Genomic DNA, 22,664 nt, shown 5'->3' with positions numbered 1-22,664 from the left:
AGATGTTGTTTCAGCTTCTCCCAGTCCGTGTTAAACTGCCCTGAGTCCAGATCTCTCAATTTTCTCGTCATCTTGTCCATTTCAGCCATATACAGCAATTTGTAGATCCAATCTTCAATAGTTGGCACTTCTTGTACTTTCCATTTTTGCGCATACAAAAGTCTAGCTGCTGCTGTCATATAAAATATCAACGTCCTATGATGGGCTGGAATTCCCTCCATTCCCAAGTTTAGTAGCAGGAGTTCTGGGTTCTTATTTATTTGAAACTGTAAAATTTCACTCATTTCTCTTATTATTTCCCCCCAGTACTGCCTAGCTACCTCACACGACCACCACATGTGGTAGAGGGAGCCCTCATGTTTCTTACATTTCCAGCATTTATTAGAAGTATTCAAGTTCCCTAGCGCAATCTTCTTTGGTGTCATGTACCAACGATAAATCATTTTGTAAATGTTCTCTTTAATATTAGTACATGTCGTTATCTTCATTGTAGTTTTCCACAAGTATTCCCATGCCTCCATTGTTATTTCTTTATTAAAATTTATAGCCCATTTCACCATCTGTGTTTTAACTGTCTCGTCCTCAGTATACCATTTCAGCAGTACTTGGTATACCTTGGATATTCTTTTCTTATCTTCTTTAAGAAGGGTCTGCTCTAGTTCCGAGTTCTCTGTTCGTATGCCCCCTTTTGCAGAGTCCGAATTGTATAAGTCTCTGATCTGCCTATACTGGAACCAATCATAGTTAGGTGATAGTTCCTCTTGCGTCTTTATTCTAAGTTTAGATACTTCAATTTTAGTTATTTCTTTGTACGTTAAGCATTGTTGTTCATTATCAACAGCTCTCGGGTCTATCACCTCATATGGAACCACCCACAAGGGGGTTCCTTCTTGTAGATAAATTCTGTACTTCTTCCAGATTGTATATAAACTTCTCCTTACAAAATGATGCAGGAACATCGAGTTGACCTTCACTTTGTCATGCCATAGGTATGCGTGCCATCCAAAAATTTTTTTATATCCCTCTAGGGCTAATAGTTTCTTATTCTTTAATGTCATCCACTCTTTTAGCCAAACTAGGCAGATTGCATCATGATAAAGTCTCAGGTTGGGCAGTTGCATTCCGCCTCTTTCCTTTGCATCTTGTAAAACTTTTACTTTCACTCGAGGCTTCTTGCCTGCCCAAACAAAATCTGATATTTTCCTCTGCCATTTTTCAAATTGTTTAGAGTCTCTGATGATTGGTATTGTCTGTAGCAAAAACATTACTCTTGGTAACACATTCATCTTAACTGCTGCAATCCTGCCCAGCCATGACAAGTTCAATCTATTCCATTTGATCAAGTCTCTCTCTATCTGAATCCATAATTTTTCATAATTATTCTTGAACAAATCTATATTTTTTGCAGTCAGCTCAACTCCCAAATATTTCACCTTACTAGTTACTTCACAATCCGTTGTTTCCATTAACAATTGTTGTTTCTGCTTAGTCATGTTTTTGCATAGTATCTTTGACTTCTTTTTGTTAATGAAGAAACCTGCCAAGTCTCCAAACTCCTTAATCTTATCTATCACTTTTGGCATGTTCTCCAGTGGGTCTTCTACAATTAACATTATGTCATCTGCAAATGCTCTGACCTTATATGAATAGTCCTTTATTTTTATTCCTCGTATTTCCTCGTCTTGTCGTATTTGTATCATCAGAATCTCCAATACTAAAATGAACAACAATGGAGATAACGGGCAACCTTGTCTTGTTCCTTTACTAATCGTCAATTTCTTGGTCAGTTCATCATTCACTACAATTGCTGCAGTCTGGTCTCTATAAATTTCCTTAATTGCTTTGACAAATCTTTCTCCCAGTTGTAGCTTTTCCATAGTGGCAAACATAAAGTCCCAGTTTAAATTGTCAAACGCTTTTTCAGCATCTACAAAGAAGAAACCAACCTCTTTGTCACAACGCTTGTCATAATATTCAATAGCATTGATCACTGTCCTTAAATTGTCTCTTATTTGTCTGTCTGGCAAAAAGCCTGCTTGTTCCTCCTCTATAACTTCCGAGAGCCACCCCTTCAATCTCTCCGCCAATATCTTCGCAAAAATTTTATAGTCATTGTTAAGTAGTGATATAGGTCTGTAATTTTTCACGTTGGTCAGGTCTTGGCCCTCTTTTGGGATCAATGATATATTCGCTTCACTCCAAGTATCTGGAATCCTTTGATCCCTAAAAACTCCATTCATCACCTCTTTTAGGAATGGTGCCAGTTCATTGGCCATTATCTTATAAAATTTAGCCGTAAGTCCATCTGGCCCTGGCGCCTTTCCTAGATTTGCGGATTGTATTGCCTTACTTATTTCCTCATCAGTTACTTCACTGTTCAACTTATTTCTCCAAGCTTCCGAGATTTCTGGAAGTTTGGTTTTCTCCAGATATGATGCTATTGATTCTTTGTTTACTTCTTTTTTATTATACAGCTTAGCATAAAATTTATAAAAGGCTCTACTGATGGTAGTCTGCTCCAAGTACGTTTTATTTTCTTCACAGATTTTATTTATTGTTTTCTTTTCCCTTTTCTTCTTCAATTGCCATGCCAAATATTTCCCAGGTTTATTGGCACCCTCAAACGCTTTTTGATTCAATCTTTTAAGGTTCCACTCCAATTCTTTATTACTCATTGCTGTTAGCTGTTCTTGAAGAATTTTGATTTCCTGGTATATTTTCTTTTTTCCTGGTCTCTTTTTTAACTGTGCTTCTTTGGCTTTTATTTTCTCCTCAATCTCTTGTCTTTTCTCCTCTTTCTTTTTCCTTGCTCTACCATTTAAGTCCATTAGTATGCCCCTTACAACCGCCTTGTATGCATCCCAAACTTTGTTGGTTGGTACTTCTTTGTTCACGTTGTATTGTATGAAAAACTTTGTCTCTCTTCTCAATATTTCCATATTCTCTCTTTCCTGTAACAAGTCCTCATTTATTCTCCAGGCTTTCCTTTTTCTCCTTTTTCCAAATTTCCATATAATTGGGTTGTGATCTGAGCCTACCATCGGCATTATTTCTACCTCCTTAGTCCATAACGCTAAGTCTTTTGAGGCCCAGATCATGTCAATTCTTGATAATGTAAGATGCCTTGCAGAATAAAAAGTAAACTGTCTGGTTTTAGGATATTCTCTCCTCCATACATCTTCGAGAGTCTCTTGTTGAATCAACTCAAAAAAAAGCTTTGGCAATAGTCCTCTTTTCTTTTGTGCTGTTGTAGTCTTTTTGTCTAATTCCAAATCTGTCACTCCATTGAAGTCTCCAGCAAGAATTATCTGGTCATATGCAAGATCGTCTAAATGCTTCCTTAAATCCTCAAAGAAGCTTTCCTTTGCACCATTAGGTGCATAAAGTCCGACTACCAACACTCTCTTTAAATTCCAATTACATTCCACTGCTACAAATCTAGCTTCCACATCTCTCATAACAAATTTTGGCTGCAGCTCCTCCTTTATGTACAACACCACTCCTCTTTTTTTCTTGTTGGAGGCCGCTACAAATTCTTTGCCCAATTTTCCAGATTTTAAATATTTTACATCCTGTTTTCTAATATGGGTCTCCTGCAAACAAACAATATCACATTTTTGTTTTAGTAGCCAATGAAAAATATTTTTCCTCTTATTCGGTGAGTTTAGTCCATTTACATTCCAAGATAATACTTTACACTCCATATTCATAGTTTTGTTGGTAAGTCTTTTTCATTGTCCTTAATAAATCGCTCCATCTCCCGCTCAGATCTGATGCGTTTTTTTGCCCCTCCAAACTCAAAGGACACTCCTTCCGGTAGCTCCCATCTGTACCTAATATTCATGTCCTTCAAAGTCTGAATTAGCACTTTATATTTTTTCCGGTCCAATAACACTGATCTGGGCAGTTCCTTCATTATAATAATCGTCTTGCCATCAATCTCCAATGGATCTTGAAACTGTTTTGTCACAATCCTCTCTTTCATGTTTCTAGTTGTAAACTGCACAATCACATCCCTTGGTAATTTCCTCTGGGTTGCAATTCTCGAGTTCACACGGTACGCCACATCTAGGATAGCCACAACTTCCTCCTCCTCCTTCCCCAGGTATTCAGCCAACACCTCAGTCATCTGTTCTTGCGCTGACTTTCCTTCCACTTCTGGCAAGCCACGAAAACGTAGCTGCTTCTCCATATGTTTAGTTTCTGCAACTGACATTCTCCCCTTCACCAATCTCATCTCTGTTTGTTGCGTGTCTGCTAAATTCTCCATCGCGTCTTCTACTGTTTTAACTCTCTGCTGCGTTCCTTGTAGTTCACTTCGTATTGTTTCCATACCTTTTTTCACTTCTGACAGCTCCGATTTTACTGTCTGTGTAACCTCTTTAACCTCTTTTATCAACTCCAATTTCGTGTCCTTAAGTTCTTTAATCATATCTAAAAGTTTTTTGTCCAGGTTTTTATCCAGGTTTTCTATTGCCGATTGCCACTCTTTTTTTGACATCGTGGGGCTTGCTTTAGCTCGCTCCCACGAATCCGCTCTCTTCCTTAACTCCGTGGCGTAAAATTTAACGTTTTTCTATTTTAAATGTCCCGGTCTTCTTATAGAAATTAAGTTTTAAAGAGTCCAAAATGTCGGGCGTCTTTTCTCTATGGTTTCTCTATGATTTTGTAATCCAAGATGGCCTACTTCCTCTTCCGCTGAAGCCGCGACCCTTCCCCTTTCAAAAATGGCGATTCCCTACTTCCTGCCCTCCAGCAAGGGCCGCTTCTCTCCAGCCACTCTATTGTTATTACGCACTTCCTGTCTCCCGTCTTCCCACAGCAGATCTCGCGATGGTGTCTTTTTCTCACAGCTCCAAAGCCACAGGTATTCAAAACAATAGTCCCATTTCTTTAATAACTTCTTTAAACTTAGTCTCTTTTTAAATTCGATTCCTGCCGAGTCTTCCCCTCCTTTTCACTAGTCTGTTGCAGTTTAAAAATCTACTTTTTTTCCTCTCTGTTTTTATCAATCTGTCCCGTCTCAGAAGATAATGATCTTTACCTTCTCTTCACTTTTCTCGGGTTGTAATCGCTGTTTCGATTTTAAGTTCTCCTCTCAGCTTCTTCCCCCAATCGATGCTTGGGTATGTAGGTCTTATGCCAGCCGAATTGGCCCCAAAACTGCCGCAGAGATTATAGCCGACCCGTCGCAAGGTGGGACCTCAAGGATCGGGGGGAGACTCGCTGTGTAGAGCCCCCCCTCGTCCGAGATCTAGCTCACCCTAGGGTCTTGAGCGTTCTTTGCCTGCTCCCCGCCTGAGAGCAGTCGGCCGCGGGCTATTTTCACCCCGCCGGCCGGTTAAAACGGCAGTCCGGTCAGCTCCGCAAGTGGAGCTGCGTTAGACCTCCATGGATCCCAAACAGGAAGTCCCCCCTTTTTTTTTTTTTGGTTTTAATTTAATTGTGCACATTGATAGTTACAATATTTTATATATATATATATATATATATATATATATATTAATACATTGCCTTCAAAACATCCCAGTTCCCGTACATATATATCCATTGCCCTCCATTTGCCCTCCATAAGTCCATGTATTATCTTGTTCCTCCACATCCAAATAAAAAAGATTAATCTCTAGGTCCTTTCTTTCTTCTAATCGTCCTTAGTTCTCCTTCCTCTTCCTCCTCTCTTAGATCATCACCGAAGATATTTATATACCGTAACCAGGGGGGTGGGAAATTTTGTATACTTGGATGACTATTCCTCATACAAATTATCCATCTATGTTCCCATGCCCTTATGCCTCCCTCCCTCCCTTAACTTCTCATCCTTCCTAGCCAAGGACAGAGGCCTAGAAGCTTCCACCGAACGTCCCGTTGTTGACCTTCCATAACCCATTTTAAATATAAATGCCACTTTTCCTTAATCTTTCCTACCCTTAATTCCCATGGCTCATCCTGATTAATTATAGCTATAATGTCTGATCGATTATATTCAAATAAATAATTCTGCCAATTTAGTTTCGTCCACTTGGTTTTATCTTTCCAACCAAATGCTATTACTGCTTTACCAGCTAGCAAAATTGCTTGAAATAAGTCCTGTTCTTCTTTCCTAATACCTTGATAGCCTAAAGTACTACCTAACATCAGTTCCAAGTCTATCTTCGGTCTTATTACAAAAAAACCTATAAAGTTGCTCTGTTACCTTCTCCCAGAAGGCTTTAACTTCTGTACACTCCCACCACATATGGGAGTACCATCCTTTCCCAATTCTGCAATGCCAACATTTTGAACTCAGTCCTGGGAACATGTTAGCCAATATAGCCGGAGTTCTATACCACTTCATATAAAATTTCAATTCCAACTCTCTAAATTTATGCACTTTTATCTTCTGTATACCTTTTATAAGTCTATCAACCATTCTTTCTTCTAAAGTACTTTCTACACTCCACTTCCCTTGAAGGAGGATTCTTGTCCAATCATCATCAGACGTCATCCTCCTATATATCTTACCTACTAATCTCCTTTTTATGTTCATCATCACCTTCAATAACTCCTCCATTGGTTCCCCCATGACCAAAGTCTTATTTTCAATTATCTTTTTAAGTCTATTATGTAAAGCTATTAGCTTCAACCAATATTGCCTACCTATTTCATCATGTAATATTTGTAATGGTTTAAACGACTGCCCACATAGTATATCTTGTAGTCTAGTGTACCCTTTCTGTTTGAGTAATCTCCACCATTTCTCATCTTCCTCCTCCTCATCCAACGCCTCTAGTGGTACTTGTCTAGATACTCCCTTTAACCATTTCGGTTGCCATTTCCTCCAAATCATTAATGCTGTTTTCCTCGGTCCTGGATCTAGCATACTATATTTAAGCTTTCCTCCTGTAAATACTCCAAATCTTCCAACCCCTTTATTTGCCTCATTCTCGATTCTGACCCATTTTTGTTCGCTTCTCTCCCCTCTTTCCATTAATGCTTTTATTTGAAATGCTTCATAATAATTCCCCATTTCTGGGACACCCCAACCCATATCTGAGCTATGAGCATATATAAAATATCTAGAAACCCTACTTTTTTTGCTGCCAAAACCCCATTCCTTTATTCTTGCATTCCAACTGTTAATTTTTTGTCTATTAATTTCTAATGGTATCGTTTGGAACAGATATAGTAGCTTTGGAGTCCAAAACATTTTCACTATGTTAATCCTAGCTGTTATATTTAATGTCCTTTTACCCCACCTCCTCATTTCTTTCAATATTGTATTCCACGTTCGATTATAATTCCTCTCTACCATCTTATTAACATTTTTAACTATATCTATCCCTAGATATCTGAATTTCTTAACCCCCTAAGCCTATTCCTGTCCATTTATGTATCTCTTCCCTTTCCTCCATTCTTACATTGATGTACATTATCTCTGATTTTGCCATATTAACTTTTAATCCTGAGTTTAACTCAAAGTCTTCTAATATAATTTTTGTCTCTTTAACTCCTTCTTTCGGATTAGATATAACTATAATCAAATCATCTGCGAATAGATTTAATTTAATTTCTTCCTTGCCTATTTGGCATCCCTCTATCCTCCCAGAATTTCTAATATGCTGAGCTAGTTGTTCTATAGCCATTATAAAGAGGAACGGGGAGAGCGGGCATCCCTGCCTAACTCCCCTCTGAATTGAAAATTGTGAAGTATGTTCCCCATTGAGTCTGACTACCGCTATGCCCTCTCTCTATATCTCCTGAAATACTTGTATAAGTGATTGACTAATTCCGTATTTGGCCATAACTGACCATAAAAATTGATATGATAGTGTGTCAAAAGCTTTGTAAACATCTAATTTTAATAATGCCAGTTTCCTACATTTATTATGACTCAAGACGTTGATTAGGTTTCTTACCGGGTGTGCAATGTTTCTACCCTCCATAAACCCATATTGGTCTTCTTTTATCACTTTCTTAATAATATCCTTGAGTCTATTTGCCATTATTTTGGCAAAGAGTTTATAATCTTGGTTCAGCAGGCTAATCGGTCTATACGAACCCACTTCTTGGGGGTCTCTCTTAGGTTTCAAAATCACTATTATTTCTACTTTTCTCCAGGTATCGGGGGCCTTTCCTCCTTTTAGTATGTTATTAAATACCTCTTGTAATTCTGGAATCAATACCTCTTTTATTTCCCTGTAAAATTCAGCCGAAAAGCCGTCCAACCCTGGGGATCTACCTGTCTTTAAGCTACCTATCGCCTGCTCTATCTCTTGCCGTGTTATATCCTCCTCAAACCTCCTTCGTTTGGTTTCCGTTAACACTAACCTTATCTCTTCCTCAAATTCCCTCACCTCTTTTTCCTCATATAGACTTTTATAAAATTTCTCAAACGCTCCTTTTATCTCTTCTGGATTCTGTGTCACCTTTTTATTTATCTTAATACTCCTCACCCTTTGTCTCTCTTTTCCCCTTTTCAGATAATTTGCTAATCTTTTAGCTGAATGGAGTGTATTCCTCTGGTAGTCATTTTTTACCATAACCTGCCTTTTCCATAACACCATGGAGTCAAGGACATCCAGTTTTTTCTGCAGTTCCCTAATTAATTTATGTCTGTTGAGGCAAAACTTCTGTCTTTGATCATCTTGCAGCCTGCTTAATTCCTGTAATTTCCCTTCCCTTTCAGCGTGCCATTTTCTCTTTATCTCCTTTTCTTTCATGATACATTGCCCTCTAATTACCGTCTTAGCTGCGTCCCATAGTGTTTTTGTCTCCACCGTTCCCTTATTCTCTTTGAAGTATAACTTTATTTGATCTGTAATATATCGCTTGTCCTCCTCCCTAGCCATAACCATGTTATTATATCTCCATGGTCTCCTAATTTGTGCATTAGTATTATTTCTACGCTTACTGGATTGTGGTCTGAAATCCATGTTAGATGGGTGATTACTCTTTTAACCTCCCAGGTGCTTGTCTGATTTATAAATACATAATCCAAACATGAGGTGGTTTTATGTCTACTTGAAAAATATGTAGGTTTAGGCACTAGATTAAGAACTTTATGTACTTCAATCAAATCCCATTGTTTCCAATTAATTATGTTATCTTTATTAAAGTCCTTGTTTAAATCTCCTGCCAATATCACCTCTCCTTCAGAAAAGCTACGTACTTTTTTAAATACCTTTGATAAAAAAAGTTTTCTGTCCCGTATTTGGAGCATATATATTTATCAAGGTTGTTAATCTATTTTCAACCAGACACTTAACCATTACAAATCTCCCTTCAACATCTCTTATCACTTCTATTACTCTTATATCGTTCCTTTTATGGACCAAAATTGCCACACCCCTTGCTTTTGCTGATCCATGCGCCTCTGCCAAAATGCCCCAATTAGGGTCCCTGAATAAAGGTCTTTTGTCTTTCTTTGCTTTGTGTGTTTCCTGGAGCCATTCTATATCTATATTCTGTTGTTTAAGAAATCTAGAAATTTTATACCTTTTTAAATCTGAACCCAGGCCATTGACGTTCAGTGTCAGCATCTGTAACGTTTTATCCATATTCAAACTCAAATTTCCCTTCCCTTCGTTCCCCTGGCCAGGTATTTAATTTAATATTCCCTTTAATATGCCCAACTCCCTTCTTCCTCCCCATCCCTCCCCCTCCCCTTCCCTTGTGTAGAGCCCCAAACTGGGGATGAACGCCCATCCCTTCTCTACACCTCTGGGCAAGCGCACTCTCCACTCCCCGAATTATTAATAACCATTTTAATACTATTGTAGTTCCGTTGTATATTCCCCTTAATATATCTTAATCTTGAGACAGTCTTGATCTCTTAACATAGTGATTAGGTGATCCTTCTTCAATCCGGTTACTGTAGCCGAGGTTAATGCATTTTCTCCATCGAAGTTCACTCAGTATTCCTCACATTTACTCCCAAAGCTTCTAATAAGTCCTGTGCCTCTTCAGGATTCCTCGCACAAAGCCTCCTCCCTTCTTGGTAGATAACCAAGGATGCTGGGTACGCCCAGCTGAATTTAATCTCACTTTGGTTGAGCTTCTGAGCAAAAGATTTCATTTGAGTCCTTTGATACAGCGTTTCTTTACAAAAGTCCCCCTTCACATAAATCCTTCTGCCTTTAAATGTCAGCTCTTTATTTTTTAAAGTGTTTTGAATATCCTCTGCTGCAGCTTCTCCCTCGCAAGCTTCATTATCACCGGGTGCGGCTCCCCCCCTTCTTCTTGTTTGGAGTCTGTAAGTGCGTTCAATCTCTTCTTCTTCTATTTTCAGCTCCTGTTGTAACATCCATTCCACCAAAGCCAGCTCCAAGTCACATGCTTTGACTTCTTCCGAAATACCAAAAAAAATAATATTCCTCCTCCTATTGCAGTCCGATAAGTCTATATACTGTTTTTTCAATGAGTCAATTTCCACTTTATTCTGTTGTGCAAGAGCCTTAGCTTCCGATGCAGTGCCCGCCACTAATTTGACCTCTGAGCTCAAATACCTCATTTCTGTTGTTAGCTCGGTCAAAGAAGTTTATATCTTAGACTGGGAGTCGGACATCGAAGCTTGAAATTGCGCCAATTGTTCCAATAACTCTTTCACAGTAACCGCCATGTTATCTCTATCTCAGCTCATCCTCCTTCCCTTTTAAACTAAATAAATTCTGTTATCTTCTCCCTTCTCACCTATTCATCCACCGAGCTGCTTCTTGTTATGCCAGACATCTCGTAAATCAGTTTCAGCAACTTCTATTAACCGTTTACATTCTTTAGAAGCTGTTAATTTTTATGTCCTTGGGAGAGTGGAGACAAGGTGTCCAACCGCTAGCGCCAACACATTGCACCTCCACTTTAGGAAAAACTTCCTGACACAGTTGTCCCTCTGTGGAAGAGGCTTCCTTGGGAGGTGGTGGGCTCCCCTTTGAAGGTTTTTAAGAAGAGGCTAGATGGACATCTGACATCAGTGCTGAGCCTATGACTCAGTATGAATTTAGCCAGATTATGAGAGGGAGAGCAGAAAGGAATGTGTCAGTGTGCAGCTTTTCTGACCCTTTCTTATATGCCTAAAGTACTGCTGATGACCTCGTTGGGGTCAGGAAGGAATTTTCCTCTAGGCCAGATTAGCTCGGGGTGCTGGAGGTTTTTTGCCTTCCTCTGGAAACTGACTAATGAGTGTCTCTATTGTAAATCAATCAAAATAAAGCAACATTATAGTCAAATTAATTAGTTAGATTTCATGGCTTGTTTGTTTTTGTTTATTTGTACATTACCGTGATACTCTCCCTTTGTTTACTTCCTCTGGAAACTGAGCAGGGGTTACTGGGGGAGTGTAGGAGGCAGCTGTGAATTTCCTGCCTTGGACTGGATGCCCCAGCTCTCTGTTTCTATGAGTAGCTGGCAAATTACTGCAGCTGAACTTCATGTGGCTCTGGTTTTGTATGTCACATATTCCAGGGCAATGCTCTGTTATTATCCCTAGAATAGAACAAACAAATGACTGCTAGTAACCCATACACAGTCATGTGTACAGGTATGGCTTAATACTGTATAATCTTAGACTTTTAAATCATAAGGATTAGTTGAAAGTTGTTGATAACTGAGAAGAAGTTGCATTTCCTAATCTGCATTTCCTAATATCCTCCTTTATTTGGATGGAATATTATTTATTTATTACGTATTTTGAAAATTTCTAGGCGGCCTCTTCAGAGTCCAGTTTCAGGAGCGTACAATTACAATAATATAATAATATAAAACAACAAGCCAAGTAGGAAATATTATTAAGTACCTCCCATATCTGTACAAATCATGCAGTAACTGAGAAAGAGATAGTATGATAACCGTGGCCAATGAGAAAAACAATGTAGCAAAAAGTCAAACTGGAGATTGGTTTAAAATGTACAGCAATTGATGGATGCAAGTGGCCAAATTCATTTCATGTAAGTGTTTAGCTGTCCATGCTCAACTCTGCATCTTGGCCACTGCGCTTAATTTTCATTCATGTTTCTGTAGCAGCATGAAAATGAAACTTTTAATGTGCAATACTAGCATTTTGATTACATGGACAAATCATCATTCTTGTTACTTATTAGAAAGAGGAAAAAACTGTAGCCGCCCACCAACTGTTGCAAATGGGGACACCATAACTTTATCTCAGAAAGAGTACACATCTGGATCTTCGGTAGAATTCAGATGCCAACGATATTATGTAATGGAAGGACATAGCAGATCTTTCTGTGACAACGGGAACTGGACAAAAGTGCCTGTTTGCTTAGGTAAGAAGGAAGATACTGGTTGTTTGAGAGAGACCTTTAAAATATCACTGGAACTAATTCTTTGCTTTCTTTTCCTCATTTGGTTTGCATGTGAGGTAGATTCAATGATGTTACAGCTCCCTGTGCTTTTCTGTGTTTGGTGAAGGGTCACATCCTTTTTTGCAGAGGAGTCACGCGAACCTTCTAACGGCTTCTTTTTACCTTATCATGAACTCAAGCCTATTCCTGTTGGTCCAGGATAATGATACGAGTCTGTAGAGGGGTGACATGACCCTCTTAGGGGCTTCTCAGGAGTGGTGGTGGTGGATAGTGCCCTCAAGTCATATCTGACTTATGGCAACCGCTGGCAGATTCTCATGGCAAGACACTAACAGGAGTGGTTTGCCATTGCCTGCATCTGCAATGCTGGTCTTCGTTGGACGTCTCCCATCCAAATACTATCCAAGGCTGACCCTGCTTAGCTTTTGAGATCTGACAAGATCAGGCTCCCCAGGGCTGATCTCAGGGAGGGAGTACACTATTACACCTGAACTTCCCACCTGTGCACCCAACAACCTCAAAACCCTTCCTACATGGATCACATGACTCTCTTTGGGTCACAAGAATCGGGGGAATCATTTCTTATCATGTGGGATCCAAGTTCTGGGGGCAAAATGGAAGCAGGACTTCTGTTCAGAAAGGAAGCAGGGCCTCTGTCATTTTTTGTAACGAGGGTAGGTAAACCCTATATTCTCTCATCTTACTCCCTTTACTCAAATAGTAGCATTTAGGAATTAATTTCCCAAGCATTACAAGTGCCCCGATTTAGATTGGCATCATGGAGCGTGGAGGGGAAAGGACTTCAGCCTTGCCCTCCATAGTGTGATCCTGATCTGAATTAGGGTCCCCCCGTGCTGGGGAAATTAGTTCTTAGCAGCTGCCATTTGACTGAGAGCAATGAAGCTTGAGTTGGGGTTCCGACTAAAACACATTAAAAATGTAATGTCTTGTTTGGTTCCGCCGAAGTCTCATTATCATAGCATCCGTTTTTCCTCTTTTCTCTATGCTTGTGAGGTGGGGTTCAGAAAGAGAGCTGCCCACTTTATTTTCCACATTATTTCAGTTTTCCAAGAAGGCATAGTGGTGAATCCATACAAGATGATCTTCATTAACAAGTCATTTTCTTTTCCTTTTTTATCACAGAGCCCTGTGTTATTTCATTGGCTGAACTAGAAAGGCGGAAAATGGGTGTGAAACTGAGGTCAAACGAGGATGAGTTTCAAACTCTGTACCTTCCACACGGTGATTCTGTTGAATTTAGTTGTAAACCTGGACATAGCCTTGCAACAAATCCTTCCCAGTCTGCTTTTGAAATCCAGTGCAGAGGAGGGCCAATTGTGTATCCTGAATGTAAAGGTAACTCAAGATGGGGATGAAGTAAATATTTTGGCTGCCTCACCTATTCCAGTAGTTGCTGTGCCAGAGGGAACATAAGCGTTCAGATGGAACCTCTCATAACATGGTGATCAGTGCTCTGTCTTGGCCTTGGATTTCTGTAATGAACTCTCTGCTTTTGAAAACAGTCTGGAAAATTCAGCTGGTCCAAAATGCTATAGCCATACAGGGATTGTATCATGCAGGTGGTAAAAGGTCTGCATTGGCTGTCTACTTATTTTCAGACATAATTCAAAGTGCTTGTTCTTACCTTTATGACCAACTCCTCTAATATTGTCCAGCCCTCCAGTTAAGATCTGCCTCACAGACCCTTCTCTCTGCATCCCTGTCTTCAGAGGTGAGGCAGGTAGTGAGAAGAGACAGGACTTTTTCAGTAGTGGCACCTTGCCTATGGAGTGACTTTCCTTTTGAGACACACCTGACACCTACATTGTTCTTTTTTAGGTGCCAGCCCAAAATGTTTCTGTTTGCTCAGGCTTTTAGTTAAGAGGTTGATCTCTTAGTCTTAACATCTATTATATGCTTTTAGTCTGAAAACCATTAATTTCATTTTAATCTATTCCATTGTTTTCAGGCACAAGCTGGGGTTTTAATTCTAGATTTTAATCATTCGTTTTTAAAGTTTTATTTTGTAAGCCACCAAGGTCAGGTTCTTTGGAGAGGTGGCATTAAAATGTTCTTTTTTTTCTTTTTCTTTTTTTTATCCATTCATCAGTTCCTGGTAGTTTCTCTTGCTTCCAGTATTGTGCATATAATGTTCTTGCTGCCACTATCATATAAAATAGTAATGTTCTGTCTCTTGTGTTAATCTTTTCCATATTTAATCCTAACAGTAATAGCTGGGGGCTTTTAGTCAAATTGCCCTTCAGAATTAGCAACATTTTCTCATATTTTAGCCCAAAAAAATTTAGCTTTCTCGCATGTCCACCACATATGGTAAAAAAAAACCCTTCATGTTGTTTACATTTCCAACATTTGTTTGACATGTCTTTACTCATATTGGCTATTTTTTGGGTGTCAAATACCATCTATATAACATTTTATAACAATTTCCTTTTATATTGACACATGTTGAAATGTTCAGTGTATTTTTCCACATATATTCCCAGAACTCCATCGTAATTTCTCTATTGACATTTATCACCCATTCACCATCTGGGTCTTAACTAATTCATCTTCTGTGTACCATTTCAATAATAATTTATACAATTTAGATATCATTTTCTCTCCACCTCCAAACAGCAGATCTTCTAATTTCAAATTCTTATTCTTAAATCCCACCTTTCTTTTATCAACTTCAAATAAGTCATTAATTTGTCTGTATTGCAACCAACCGTATTTAAACGGAAGGTCTTCTTGTCTCTTCATTTTATGTGTTTCCATCCGTCATCAGTAAATCTTTATAAGTTATCCATTCTTCTCCCTTATGTTCAGTCCGTGGGTTTATCACTTCTGCTGGAGCTATCCACGTTGGCCTTTTCTCCCCTACATATTTTTTATACTTTTGCCAAATCATGAATATATTCTTTCTTACATAGTGATGTTGGAACATACCATCTATTTTATGCTTATCATACCCTAAGTACGCATGCCATCCAAATAGATTATTAAAACCCTCCAGAGCTAACAGTTTTTGATTAGATAATTTAACCCAATCTTTCATCCACAATAAACATACTGCATCATGGTAAAGCTTCAGATTTGGTAACTGTAATCCACCCCTTTCTTTAGCATCACACAGTACCTTCATCTTCACTCTCGTTTTTTTCCCCGCCCAGACAAAGTCTGAAATTTTCTTTTGCCATTTATCAAATTGTTTCTTATCTTTTACAATTGGGATAGTTTGTAATAAAAACATTACCCTAGGTAACACATTCATCTTAACAACTGCTATTCACCCCATCAGCGATAGATTTAGTTTATTCCACTTCCCCATGTCTTTTTCTATTTGTGCCCATAGCTTTTCATAGTTATTTTTAAACAGATCTATATTTTTCATTGTAAGGTCTATTCCCAAATATTTCATTTTTTGGACCACCTCATACTTTACTGTGTCCATTAGATCCTTCTGTCTTTTCTTGGTCATATTCTTGCAGAGCAATTTGACTTTGATTTGTTAATATAAAATCCTGCCAGTTCTCCAATTTCTTTAATTTTTTCTAATAATACTGGTAAAGTCTCGATTGGATCTTCCACTATAAACATCACATCGTCTGCAAATGCTCTGAATTTAAAAGAGAAGCCTCTCAACCTTATACCTCTAATACTTTCATCTTCTCTTATTTGTCTTAACAATATCTCCAATACCATCACAAACAGTAAAGGTGAAAGTGGGCATCCTTGTCTTGTGCCTTTTCTTACTTCGAAACTTTCTGTCAGGTCATGGTTTATGCATAATGTCACTTTTTGATCCTTGTATATTACTTGTATATTATCCTTGTATAGCATTTATAAATTCTTGTCCTAATTCCATTTTCTCCATTGTCTGGAACATAAAATCCCAATTCAAATTATCAAAGGCCTTCTCTGCATCCACAAAGAAGAACCCCACCTCCTTATCTATACGTTTATCATAATATTCAATGGCATCTAACATAACTCTCAGATTATCTCTAATTTGCCTGTTCGGCAAGAAACCTGCTTGCTCTTCTCCCACAAACTCTATCAGAAATCTTTTCAGCCTTTCCACCAAAATGTTGGCAAAAATTTTATAGTCATTATTCAACAGAGATATAGGTCTATAATTTTTAACATTTGTTAAATCTTGTACCTCCTTCGGGATCAATGAAATATTTGCTTCATTCCACGTTTTTGGCATTTCCTTTTTCTTCAATGTCTCATTCATCAACTTTTGTAGTACTTGCACCAGCTCTTTTTTCAATATTTTATAAAATTTTGCTGATATTCCATCTGGACCTGGTGCTTTCCCCGCCTTCGTTGATTCTATAGCATCTAGAATTTCCTTTTCTGTAATTGATGCATTTAGTATTTCTCTCATTGTCTCTGAAATTTTAGGCAATTTTAACTTCTGTAGATATTTGTCTATTGCCTCTAAGTTTGTTGTCTTCTTCTGGAATAATAAAGCACAATATTTAAAGAATACTCTTTTTATGCCTCCGTGATCTATTAATTCCTTCCCCTGATCCACAATTTTAGCAATTTTTTTTCTCCCTTTTTTTCTTCAATTGCCACGCTAAGTACTTTCCTGGCTTATTAGCTCCTTCAAAGTATTTTTGTTGCAAACTCTTTAAATTCCATTCCAATTCTTTAGTCATAAAAGCCTTCAGCTGTTCCTGTAATATCTTTATTTCTTGTATCAGTTTCTTTTTTCCTGGTCTCTTTTTAAATTCTTGTTCTTTTTCTTTTATTTTGTCTTGGATTTCCTGAATCTTCTTTTCTTTTCTTTTCTTTTCTTTTCTTTTCTTTTCTTTTCTTTTCTTTTCTTTTCTTTTCTTTTCTTTTCTTTTCTTTTCTTTTCTTTTCTTTTCTTTACTCTTCAAGGTAGTCAAATTTCCTCTCATCACTGCTTTATAGGCATCCCAAACTGTACTTGTTGACACTTCTTGACCCATGTTGACTTGGAAAAAAAACTTTGTCTCTCTTTGTATAAATTCCAGATTCTCCTGATTTTGAAGAAGATCTTCATTCAGTCTCCATCTGAATTTTTTCTTCCCTGTCGAAGCTTCCCACATTATTGGATTATGGTCTGAACTTATTCTTGGCATCATTTAGATTTTCTTTGTTAAAAGACTTAAATCCTTCGTTGCCCAAATCATATCAATTCTAGAAAAAGATTGATGTCTTGCTGAGTAATATGTAAAGTCCTTTATTTCCAAATTAAACTTTCTCCATAGATCTTCTAAATTCTTCTGTTTTGTCAGATCAAAAAAGGATTTTGGTAACTTCCCTGTTTTGCTTAGCTTTGTCTTCGTTTATCCATCTCCAAATTAACAACTCGATTAAAATCTCCTGCCATTAAAATTTGTTCAAACGAATGTTGATCCAACTCTTGTATTAACTTTTGGAAAAATTCTTCTTTATCTCTGTTTGGAGTATATATTCCTAAGACTAAAGTCCTTTTACCATTCAACATTACTTCTATTGCCAAATATCTTCCCTCTTTGTCCTTCAGAATTAGCTTTGGATTCAGTTCTTCCTTTACATATAATAAAATTCCTTTTTTCTTCTGTTTTGCTGATGCCCCAAATTCTTTCCCTAATGATTCATTTTTTAAAAATTTAATATCCTTTTCTTTAATATGAGTTTCTTGTAAGCATATAATATTACATTTTTGTTTTTTCAGCCACTGAAAAACTAGCTTACGTTTCTGTGGTGAATTAAGTCCATTTACATTCCAGGAAATCAATTTATACTCCATCATATTATTCCTGTTCAGCTCTAGTAAAGTCTTTTTGGTTTTGGAGTAGGAACATTGTCATTTCATGTCTTGACTTAATCGTAATTTTCTCCATTTGATATTGGAAGCTCAATCCTTCAGGTATTTCCCACCTATACCTGATTTCTTTTCCCCTCAATTTCTCCGTCAGTTCCCTGTATTTCTTCCTCTCTTGTAGTATTTTTCTTGGTATTTCTTTCATAATTCGAACTCTGCCCCCCTTCCATCACCAAGGGATTTTTAAAATGTTCTCTCAGAATTTCTTCTTTGACTCTTCTTGCTGAGAAGAATACCATCACATCTCTAGGTAAATTCTTCTGTCTTGCATAGCTAGAGTTTACTCTGTACATCAGGTCAATACTTGCTTCAATTTCTTCTGGTTGCTTATCTAAAAATTCTGCCAATATAGCTACCATCTGTTCTTGCACATCCTGTTCTTCAGTTTCAGGCACCCCCCTAAATCTCAGCTGATTTTCGGCCACTTTGCATTCCATCATTACTACCCGGTCTTGAAATTTTTGGCATTCTTCCATAGTCTTCTGTTCCACCCCCTGAACTACTTGTTTGGTGGCTTGCATTTCGTTTTTCACCTCATCTATACTCTTAGTTAGTTCTGCCACCTCTGCCTTTATTAGGTCTTTCACACTTTTAAACAAATTCTCTTCCAACTTTAGGATAGATTGGGATATTTCTTTAGTGCTTTCCAGCATCTTTTCCTCTAATGTTTGTAAGGCATTCTGCCATTCCAATCTGTCTTTCTCTGCTTTCTTCATGGTTGGACTGGCTTTCGTCCCCCCCCCCCCCCCACATATCTGCTCTTTGTCTGAGCTCCGTTTTTAAAGATTACTCAAATTATTAACTACTGTCCAATACTTGACTTCCCAATCAGTCCAACTTTGGATCCCAGTTCAATTTTCTTAATTTTCCGTTTTCTGTTTTATTAAAAAGTTCTTGGAATTTGACCTTACCAAGATGTCAGGCGCAATTTCTCTATGGTTTCTCTGGTTTTTATGGTATGATTTTATTATGTATGTTTTTAATTTGTTAGCCTAGTTGGTGGACCTTATGAGGTCAGAAAGTCAATGTATAAATTTTGTAAATAAATAAATAACAGTCATATTCCTGCCCACAGACAAACATTTAGAGGGATTTTACTACCAACTTTTCTCTTCCCCTTTGTACAAAGTTTGTTTTACTTCCAGCAATTAAATGTGAGCCTCCAAGATTGGCTAATGGTACTTTCAGACCTGAGAGGACAGTTTACCAGGATGGGGATCTAATTAAGATTGAGTGTGACCATGGAGTGCAAACAGCTGAGGCACAAAGGATTGCAGAATGTACAAGGAATGGATGGTCTCCACCACCACAATGCAGTAAGTGTGATTTATGTGACTTACCGTCCTTATAGAAGGGTAGCATGATATGATACTTTGCCTTGTTTTATGCAAAAGTGTTTTTAAGTAGTCAATGCTGGCCTCAAGTGGAGGAGCAGAGAATCAAACCCGGCTCTCCAGTTTAGAGTCCTCTTGCTCTTTACCACAACCTCAAACTGGCTGTCAAGATTTCAAGCAAAAACGCTCTATTCCCAAATATTTAGTCTTGTGTACCACTTCACAGTTTATTACTTCACTTAGTTCCTGTTGTGTCTTCTTGGTCATATTCTTAGTTATTATTTTGACTTCTTTTTATTTATATAGAAGCCTGCCAAGTCTCCAAATTCTTTAATTTTTTCCAGTAGTCTTGGCAGAGTTTGTAGTGGATCTTCTACTATAAACATCACATCGTCTGCAAACACTCTTAACTTATATGAAGATCCCTTTATTTTTATTCCTCGTATGTCATCATCATCTCTGATCTGCCTTAATAATATCTCTAAGACCATCACAAATAACAACGGTGATAGTGGACATCGTTGTCTTGTACCTTTTCTTATTTCAAACTTCTCTGTCAGGTCATCATTGACACAGATTGTCGCTCTTTGTTCCTTGTATATTGTTTTTACTGCTTCTATAAATTCTTTGCCTAGGTCCATCTTTTCCATTGATGCAAACATGAAGTCCCAGTTCAAGTTGTCAAAGGACTTCTCTGCATCTGCAAAGAAAAAGCCAACTTCTTTGTCTGGTCGCTTATCAAAATATTCAATGGCATTTATAACCACTCTCAGGTTGTCCTTTAGTTGTCTGTTTGGTAGGAATCCAGCCTGGTCTTCTCCTATAAAGTCCATTAACCATATTTTAAGTCTGTCTGCTAATATTCTTGCCATTATTTTATAGTCATTGTTTATAAGCGAAATTGGTCTATAATTTTTCACATCTGTCAAATCTTGTAGTTCTTTTGGGATCAAAGCAATACTCGCTTCATTCCATGTATCTGGAAGTCCTTTTCCTTGAAGTATATCATTCATTATATTTTTTAATATCGGTAAAAGGTCTTCCTTCATTACTTTGTAGAATTTAGCAGTGATCCCATATGGTCCTGGTGCTTTTCCAATCTTTGCTGTTTCTATTGCTTGTACAATTTCTTCCTCTGTTACTGGAGCATTCAGTCTCTGCTTCATTTCACCTGCTATCTTTGGTAGATCTGTTTTTTGCAAATATCGGTCTATTTCTTCCAAATGTACTGCCTTTCTCTGAAATAGTTTCGCATAATATTTGTAGAAGCCATGCTTAATTGTATGATGATCTTTCAATTCCTTTCCTTCCTCCATTATCCTACTAATGATTTTCTTCTCTTTTTTCTTCTTCAGTTGCCAGGCTAGGTACTTTCCTGGTTTATTTGCTCCTTCAAGTGACTTCTGTTTTAAAACCTTTAAATTCCATTCTAATTCCTTGTTACTAATGACTCTTATTTGCTCCTGCAGATTTTAATTTCTTGTCTTATTGATTTTTTCCCAGGTTTTTTCTTTAGTTCCTGTTCTTTTAATGCAATTTCTCCTGTATTTCATGCAATTTCTCTTGTTTTCTTTTCTTGTCCTTGTTGTTTAATAAAATTAAATTTCCTCTTATGACTGCCTTGTATGTGTCCTGTACCATTTGGTTTGAAACTTCATTATTATTATTTATTCGAAAAAAATGTTTTGTCTCCTCTCTCAAAGTTGTCCTGATTTTGTAATAGATCTTCATTTATTCTCCATCTTACTTTTCTCCGACCCATTATTGCTTTCCATAATATTTGATTGTGGTCTGAACTCACCTTTGGCAAAATTTCCGCATTTTTTGTACTTAAGCTAATTCTTTTGATGTTCACGGTTACCGCAGGATTAGAACAGAAGGTGGAACCAATGTCAGATTTGATATTGGATCATCTGCTGAGTGCATTCTTAGTGAGGAGATCTCACATCAGGAAGCGAGGGAGGTACTAGAGAATGCTCTCTATATGAGAATGGTGCAGCATCCTTCAACCCAATTTCTTCTTAGTCTCTTGGAGTGGAACTATTTTAAATATGATGATCAGTACTATTACCAAATAAAGGGGGTGGCTATGGGGTGCGCAGCTGCCCCAAGCATTGCGAATCTGTTTATGTCACACTTGGAGTGCTATTTCATTTTGCATCCTGATATTAATCCATTTATTAATTAGATTATATTTTATAGGCGTTACAGAGTTGATGTCATTATGATACTGGACACAGGCGTACAGGCAGAGGCTTTGATGAACTGGATGAATGGAATCAATTCTAATATCAAATTCACTTGGCAGGGAAACACAGAATACATTAGCTACCTTGATGTTGTGATATACAAGTGCACAGGGCACGCCTTGGGAGTGAGACCGTTCAGAACAATTACCGATAGATGCTCTTATTTACATTTTGATTCATTCCATCCAGGCAATTTAAAGAGAAACATCCCGATAGGCCAGTATTTGCAAGTGAGACAGAATTCTACGGTTATGGAAGAATTTGAATGAGATTCTAAACACCTAGACTATGCCTTTTCTTCCAGGGGCTACCCACAAGCAGTAATACGAGATGCATGGGAGAGAGCAGGGGAGACAGCACATAGAGATCTCCTCACTAAGAAGGAATATAAGCCCAATGCCAGGATCAAATGGGCACTTGATTTTATGGGCTTGCCCCTGTGATCAGGAAAATAATATGCAAACACTGGCATCTTTTGGAAGGGATTCCTGGATGTTTGGAACCACCAGCTATAGGATATCGTAGATCCAGGAATCTTAAGGATATGTTGGTGAGGTCCAAGTTTAAGAGCTACACCCCTTTAAGGGAACCGCCACGGGGGCATTATGCATGTGGCAATTGTAATGTATGTGAATTGATGTTTAAGATTGATGAGATAACCAACCCTGCAACTGGACGAAATAAATATCCCAGTACGTTTTCTACCTGCAAGACTGCCAACGTCATATACATCATTCAGTGGAGATGTCCTTTGGTCTATATTGGTGGCACTATGCAACCTTTAAAGATTAGGATACAAGAAAATCTTTCACGCATCAGAAGTGGGATAATGGAAGCCCCATTGGCGGCCCATTTCTTAGAGCAATGACATAGGGCAAGGGAAATAAAAGTGTCGGTTATACATGTATTGGAATCTAGACCCTATTTAGACTGTTCACAT

General features: G+C 37.9%; 1 protein-coding gene across 1 annotated transcript in view; it reads left to right on the top strand.

The window, feature by feature from the left end:
• LOC129330315 (complement factor H-like) overlaps positions 1-22,664 on the top strand; it is a 69,163-nt gene that overhangs the window by 5,561 nt on the left and 40,938 nt on the right. The window contains exons 5-7 of the mRNA XM_054980346.1: positions 12,072-12,254; positions 13,437-13,649; positions 19,287-19,457. Of these exons, the coding sequence (XP_054836321.1) occupies positions 12,072-12,254; positions 13,437-13,649; positions 19,287-19,457 (567 nt within the window). The remainder of the gene's footprint in view (positions 1-12,071; positions 12,255-13,436; positions 13,650-19,286; positions 19,458-22,664) is intronic.

The sequence above is a fragment of the Eublepharis macularius genome, chromosome 5, assembly GCF_028583425.1.
Source record: "Eublepharis macularius isolate TG4126 chromosome 5, MPM_Emac_v1.0, whole genome shotgun sequence".
Lineage (NCBI taxonomy): Eukaryota > Metazoa > Chordata > Lepidosauria > Squamata > Eublepharidae > Eublepharis > Eublepharis macularius.
Note: the sequence above shows the minus strand (reverse complement) of the source record. Positions and strands in the feature narration are given on the sequence as shown.